Source organism: Hordeum vulgare, chromosome 1H, assembly GCF_904849725.1.
Source record: "Hordeum vulgare subsp. vulgare chromosome 1H, MorexV3_pseudomolecules_assembly, whole genome shotgun sequence".
In the NCBI taxonomy this organism is placed as follows: Eukaryota; Viridiplantae; Streptophyta; class Magnoliopsida; order Poales; family Poaceae; genus Hordeum; species Hordeum vulgare.
In genome coordinates this window covers 509,636,071-509,644,066 of record NC_058518.1, presented here as the reverse complement: position 1 = coordinate 509,644,066, position 7,996 = coordinate 509,636,071, and the positions used below count along the sequence as shown (strand labels likewise).

The window sequence follows — 7,996 nt, the reverse complement described above, 5'->3', positions numbered from 1 at the left end:
AGCTAGTCATCCATCTCCGCGGGAACTCGCCTCTCATCAGGTGTGAGATCGATGCCTATCCTGATGATGAGCCGGAGGACACGTTCACAAACACCAGGCTGCCCATTGACTACGCTCTGGCATGCAAAGCTAAGGAACTCTTAGTAAGAGCTGCTGATGTTTCAGTATGACCTACTAGAGTTTGACGTGCCTTTCCATCTCATCTCCCACCACCTCAAGACCATACATCTTGAAGGGGTGAAACTCGACCACTCTGCTCTCAAGTTCTCAGGCTGCCCTGTCTTAGAGGTTCTAACAATTATTTACGCACGCCAACTTTGACTATGAATATTCAGTTCTAGATATACAGTGGCACATGTCAGAATGAATGTGGTGCTTTCTTTTGACTGTTTCCTTCCATCCTGTGCATGCAAATTTGATGCTTTTATCTGTCTTTTTTGTCTTATTCACTCTCACGTAAGGCTAGAACAAAATCGAAAATCGAACGAACGTTGCGTCACGATTCGGACGGTGTTTTAAGGTTTTTCACCAAGAAATTCCTAGCAAATACATCGAGCGTCGAAAGAATATGAAAACTGACACGCGTGGTGTCGTCGGTGATGCCAACGCGTTGAAAAAGTTCTGGGGCAGTTGGCGGAGTAAAAAAAAAACTACTTCGGAACCCTCCTCGGGCAGACCGCAACGGTGCTGGTTGCACATGGTCTATGTGACCGCATGCATGCAATTGCACAAAACCATGGACGCATGTGGACACGGCCAACGTAGGCCCGCACGCAAGGCTGAAACGAAATCGGACACCGAACGAACGTTGTGTCACGTCCGGTCGGTGTTTTAGGGTTTCTCACCGGAAAATTCCTAGCAAATGCATCGAGCGTCGGGAAAATATGAAAACTGGCACGCGTGGTGTCGTCGGTGATGCCAACGCGTGTACAAAGTTTTGGGGCAGTTGACGGAGTCGGAAAAAAACTACTTCGGAACCCCCCTCGGGCATACCGAAACGGTGTTGGTTGCACATGGTCTACATGACTGCATGCATGCAATTGCATGAAACCGTGCACACATGTGGGCACGGCCGACATAGTCCCCCACGCAAGGCTGGAACGAAATCGGATACCGAACGAACGTTGCGTCACGTCCGGCCGGTGTTTTAGGGTTCTTCACCGGGAAATTCCTAGCAAATGCATTGAGCGTCGGAAAAATATGAAAACTGTCGGCACAGTGTCGTCGATGATGCCAACGCGTGTAAAAAGTTGTGGCGCAGTTGGCGGAGTCGGAAAAAAACTACTTTGGAACCCCACTCGGGCAGACCGAAACGGTGCTGGTTGCACATGGTCTACGTGACTGCATGCATGCAATTGTACGAAACCGTGCACGCATGTGGGCACGGCCAATATAGTTCCCCATGCAAGGTTGGAACGAAATCGGACACCGAACAAACGTTGCATCACGTCCGGCCGGTGTTTATGGTTATTCACTGGGAAATTCCTAACAAATGCATCGAGCGTCGGAAAAATATAAAAACTGACACGTGCGGTGTCGTCGGTGATGCCAACGCGTGGAAAAAGTTGTGGGACAGTTGGCGGAGTCAGGAAAAAACTACTTCGGAACCCCTCGGACAGACCAAAACGGTGTTGGTTGCACATGGTCTACGTGAATAGATTGAATAGTTGTTGCTTGCAAATAATCAATTTACAGGCACCATCCCATCATCTATATGCCAAATGACTAGACTGAATAGGTTGGACCTATCAGGAAACTATTTATCAGGAAATATTATGCAGTGTTGAAAGGAATCTGATGCAAACTCTTCGAATCAATTTGGTTTGGACATGTTAAGCTTAGCCTTGAATAACAACAGTCTCACTGGTGAATTCCCTAAATTTCTTCAAAGGTCGTCAAGGTTAATGTTCCTTGATCTTTCTTACAATAGGTTATTTGAAGGATTGCCAGAAAAAATGCCACATCTAAAAATATGTGTGTGTGATGCCAAGTCTCATCACAGAACTTAGTTTCTGATATCACCATCACACATCCAAAATACCTATTGCTGGTACAACAGCGAAATCATAGTGCAGAAAAACCAGAAAAATAAAAGCTCTCTATAGGTTTCAAACTCATGCGGTTCCACTAACGTAGGAGTTCTGCTAACCACTCGAGCTACTTTTCTTTAGTTATTGGTAACAGCACCAATTAGATAATTACAATGTCGCCTCGCTATTTTATTACAGAAAACTGTACACCCCAGCCCCACTGGACACCGCGCAGAGACAGTTGATCTTACACCGGCCGGGAGCCTGCTGATGCCGACAGTGTACACGTACACTACCTGAATGAAACAATCAAGGTAACATCAGACAAAGATGGAACGAATCAGAGCTTACAAAGGATTAAACAGAAGAAAAAAGTAAACTCGTGCATGAAAAAAAAAACTTATATACATTTGAAAGTTACACCAGAATTGGGTATAATAAGTTTCAGAGTTCACACAAGGTGGATGAAAGATTCAGAGTTAGCGTTCAGCTCTGCTTCAAATGCAGAGCTCATACTAAAATTTACAAAACACTTACTATTTACACGCAGAAGTGGCTCATCCAAATTGTTTACATCCAACTGAAGATCCAACAAAAATGTACAAATTGATTAAAACACCAGATGCTACCAGTTTATTGAATCAAAGGAGCCCAAAAGTATACCATATACGCCATCTGTACAGAACACCGGATCTCAAATACGATGCACCCGCATATTCGGTTCTTGCTGCACACTACTTCTGGTGACTAAATCAGAACAATGCGCCCAACCAAAATATCACACTTTTTTTCCACCAACTAAAATAGGACAATCAAGAACGTATAGAATCAAGTTGTCCGATCCTCAAAAGCAATAAGATATAAAGTGTTTTGAAATCTGAGCAGAACACCAGATCTCAAATATTGTGCACCAGTACACTTTACTCCACAATTGCCTAACTACATCCAATATTTAAACGATACCTTGCCACGAAACCCCTTCTACAGAGAGCTGTAGCTAACAGTTTGCTGCCATCGTTTCCTACAGAGCAACATATATGAAAGATCTAAATTCTTCCCTAACCTCATCATCATGCAGATGGCGTACAATGTTGTGCTGAATATGCCATACGTACAATGTTCTAAAACTTCAGATGATAGATGGCTAATAGCCAACTCTCAAATCTGCCCGCTGCTGTTTCAGATTGGAAAACAAATTATTAATAGATTTCACTATGAACTGGGCCAAAGACCATGAACCTTAAAGGATGAACTAGCAGTAACCGAACCCTTAAAATATCCCGAAATTGGTGTACATTCAGTTGATTGCATACTAGGAATACTAAAAAAATTGACTTGAAGCTGCACAAGAACAGATCAGGCAGATCACATCTGGGCTTAGGGTTCAGTATGGATGGGGGCGGAGAGGATGCCCGGCGGTGAGTGCCGGTGTTCGTGCAGTCGCCGCTAGGGCGAGTACTGCATTAGGCGGCGGTGAGAACCAGGGCGGTGAGGCGTCGGACGGGCGGCGAGAGAGGCGGATACATACCTTTGGTGCGGAAAATACGGGCGCGACGGGCGGCACTCCGGGAAGAGAGGCGGAGGCGGCCGGCACTCCGGTGACGTGGGTGTAGACGGAGGCGGCGGACTGGAGTCTTGACGGCAGGAGGGGCGGCGGCTATGCCACCAGAAAAAGACTCATCTGCGTGGGGATAGGCGAGGAGCAAACCGTCCTGTGGAATGGATTGAAAGAACTTTACCATTCTACCCTTTCGATAAAAAAAAATCTTTAAATTATTTTCCAGATCCGACGGTCATAAAAAAACAAAGGTGGAGTTAGACGAAATTACAAATCGTAACCCGCCAATCACCCTAAAAGAGACTGATACTAACCGAGTGTTTTTCAAACACGGTCCACGGAAAGCAAATCGAGTTGCTCACCATCTGGCGAAGTACTCTTATGATACACGGTCTGCTTTTGAATGGGATGGAGATCCACCTAATTTTATTCTTCCTTATGTAGTAAATGATGTAACTCTTTTGGTTGATAAATAAATTACCGAGAGGTTTTTTTCTTAAAAAAATCTAATACTATGCATTAGAAAGGTAATATTATAAACTAGTATTATATACATAATATAAGATCATATAATACTTTATTAATTTTCGTGCATGACACATAATAATATAGCATTTATTATGATACGATATCATGATATGATACTTAACTTTTTTTTTATTTAATTTTATATCACCTTATTAAAATTGTCTAGTCGATATGCATGATACTAGCTATGATACTCCCATTACGAGTTTACGACCAGCCTATTTCCTCTAGTCTGGCGTATTGGACTTGCTACGAAGAGCTCAATGATCAAGGCATGAGATGATTGGATAAGGGATGTTGGTGCTTCCATCTTTTTAGCCAATTAGATCATAACTAATCCTCTCTTTAAAACAGTCACTAAAAAGCCATGCAAAATGTTTTCTCACTAGCCAATTAGAAAAGCATGCATCACATTTAAGGAGGGATGCATGTGAATGGGAGCATTATACAAAGAGAGTTAAAAACAAATTTACAGCTAAACGGGTCCTAGAGAAAGGATAAAACAGAACAAATAGGAATTGCTAGTGAGCTTCACACACGAGACCGGAGGGAGCATTTTACTTTTCTTTTCACTTGATGACACCATTATTATAATAGATGACCATTTTTTTAGATTCATATTTCCAGTTTGTCGAGTCAATTGATAATTAGCTAATTCTCCATAATTGAGATAGTATTAAAACTGATAACTAGCCAATTCTCCATCAATTGAGAGAGTACTAATATTTTAGTAGACTAACACATTTCTATGACACGATGAAGACGGATTGATGGACATGATAGGACATTAGCGATATAAACCTCACGCATTTAGGATGTGTTTGGTAGAATGTATAAAGGGTATATGCGCTTAAAAGGTCCGTAGAACTCATTTTTGAATGTTTGGCAGGGTTTATGGCCTCATCTTCACTATGTCCATCTCATGCAAAAAAAAGTCTCTCAGTGAGCACATCCAGATGGGGTGCATGGAGACAACCATGCATGCCACGACTCTCAAAAATGTTTTGAATCTTAACTTTTATTTAAATTCTCCAAATAAAATAGAATTATATTTTTTCTGATTTTTCTAAAAATCAAATTTTAATTTTTATAGATTTTTTCAAAAATGTTTCAAAATTTCAAATTTCATTTCTTTATCAAAAAAGAAATTCAAAATGTGTTTAAATTTTCAAACAATGTTCATAATTTCAGAGTTTGTTTAAGTTGTCAAAAATGACCATTATATCAAATTGAATGTTTTAGGAATTTCAAAATTCATATTAATTAAAAAACGAAAATCCAATTATTATTATTTTTTGAAAAATATTGAAATTCTAAAAAAATGAACCTTTTTCACGGTATTCAATTTTTTTAATCACAGTATTCAAAAAAAAAAATCGTTGAAAAAAATATTCAAAATTCAAAATTGTTCAATATGTCTAAACACATGCAGTCTACCAAAGTAAGTCTCAGCTCAGCATGTCTGAACACATACACCGCTATCAAACAATAGTAAATGCAAATAGTCAGTACCACACACGTATTTGGTGCAGTTGACATCACTTTTTCACTTGTTTTTGTTAGATCTATATACTGCTATGAAAAATACAAAAAATAGTGCATATATAATGCTCTATATGAAGCCACTACAATTTATTTATTTTGTTCACAATTATTAATTTTGAGAATTATTTTCATTTCAAATATGCGCAATGGGATCCCTAAATTCGGCACATAAATAAAGATCTTTCCCACGCATAAAGACAAAAAAATAATTACATAAATTAAGGTGATAAACAGTCTCATATAACATTTCAAATGTCCGCTTTTTGTCGAGGCGACTAAATTTGTTCAAAAAATATCGACATGCCTTTCTTGTTTTCGTCCCTAACTAAGATATTTGTTGTGCTCGTCCAAGTAACAACATCAGTGACAATCTTGGTTGTGACCACGTTGCTAACGATACCCCTAATAAATGATTGTTTTCACTCCAACAAAAGAAACTAAACCTCTCTGTGAAGATATTTATTAGTTATGAACCCTCTAGAGCTCTCTACTAAGGTATTTAACGATTATGAAAAATAACTGAGCGCATTTAAATACTTCATAGTCCATAGTCGTGTAGGTGGAATAATTTAATCCAATGAGTATTTTTCTTGTTTTCTTAGATCTAAACTTGAAATAACTCAAATTAAACTTAAGATGAAATAGCAAAAGGCTTAGATACAAAAGTTATTTTCATACCAGCGCATTTGCAATGCTGCATGTTAGAAATCTAAGATAGAACGTACAGTGAAAATATTTAGCAATCATTTTTATGCGATGAATTTTTAAGCATAATAAATGTGCATGTATTATTTATGATCTAATATTAAGTAAAAAAATTTGGTATAAATAAACATTTGTCGAATTAACTATGTGTGTGGTCAAGTAACTGTTAGGCACAAATTCGTGGCGACCAGTATGTGTCTAAGTCTAGGTCAAACTGGGGTGTCGGTTTGAGCCTGCCCGATGGGGTGTGTGTGTGTGTGATCGGTGCACCACCATAGATCTAGTTGTCTAGTTCAGCATGTAGGTGTTAGTCCAGGTGGTGAGTTAATTAGCTAGTTTCATGGTGTGATAAGATAGTCATGCATGTAGTTGGTTAGTTGGATGGGGTTTGTTAGTTATCTTAGTGGAGCACGACGTGGGTGTGTTAGTCTATTGACCATTGGGATGGTATATAAGTCCATGTAGTAGTAAGGGTAGAGTTGAGAGGGACAGAGATGAGTAGAGTGTAATCTAGAGGTGTAGCTCCCGTGTGTGTCGAGTGTGTCTTGGCTGGCGTCGAAGAGAGGTTCCTTAGGCGATGTAAGAAATCCTCTGGGTGCTGCATGCGTGTGCGTATACATTTATGTATGTGTTTGAGTCGTTGTGAGAAATAAAACTAAGATACGGGCGTTTGTCGCAGAGAAAAAATATGGTACCTCTTTCGTCTACCTCTGTTCGGCGTGTGTTGCCAAGAGGCTGCTTGGAGTTGTCGCCAAGGATGGTTACCTTGCCCCAACAATTAGGTGCCATGGCATAAATAGGATTCACATAATACAGATGAATAAGGCACCCGTTACTAAACCTAGTTGTAAATGTGTGTTGTTTTATATATTTAAATTATAGAAGGACCAAAGTAGGTTTTGTGAGGACCAGGTTACCATGTGGATCCTTATTTTATTTTTTGTTTAACACATGTTTTACGTGTTGCTCGAGTAATCAGCACTGAGTTCATGTAAAATTCTTCCAATAATTCGATGCAACATCAACGCGTTAAACAATGAATCATCCATGCAGCATCAACATGAGTGCAACCTCCATTCACAATAATTAAGCTCCGGAAAAACAGAATAAAGCTTGAAACAAAAAAATCACCCCTCTCAAGCATATGAATGAACAGGTAGAGGCCTGCACTCATCACGTGGGAAAGTTTTGTTAATTATAATTAGCAAGCATCCCGTAGAGGGAAACTTGACTATGGATCAATTAATATATGCCATTTCTAGGCATGAATCAATTAGAGAGAGATTGTGCATGTGAGAACTAATTAAAAAGGTTGAGCGACAAGGCGCGCCATCTTGAGCCACGCCCAAGTGGGCAGCGATGGAGGGAGGCCGAGGTCCAGCTCCTCGACCACCTTGAACCTGACCTCCTGGGTGATGGACATGAACTCGTCATGGCGATGCAACCTTGGAACCGCGTCACCAAAGCACAGTGTCATGGATGGCCTCAATGTGAGTCGGGTCATTGGTGTAGTACATTGACGTGGTGATCTAACCGGAGTGCACAACGATGGCGCACATGGGCTCACCAACGCCGCATCTGACGTCGAGAACGTGGTGACCCGGCTTGGCGTCGAGCAAGGTCGACGACA

At 40.5% G+C, this 7,996-nt stretch overlaps 1 protein-coding gene across 1 annotated transcript; it reads right to left on the bottom strand.

Annotated features, from left to right (window-relative positions):
- Positions 1-1,949: 1,949 nt before the first annotated feature.
- Positions 1,950-7,843, bottom strand: LOC123402802. Its single transcript, XM_045096763.1, has 3 exons — positions 7,688-7,843; positions 3,559-3,687; positions 1,950-2,326 (listed from the first exon to the last, which is right to left on the bottom strand). Exons 1-3 carry the CDS (start codon positions 7,841-7,843, stop codon positions 2,168-2,170), a joined length of 444 nt encoding a protein of 147 aa, XP_044952698.1. The 3' UTR covers positions 1,950-2,167.
- Between the last annotated feature and the right edge of the window lie 153 nt (positions 7,844-7,996).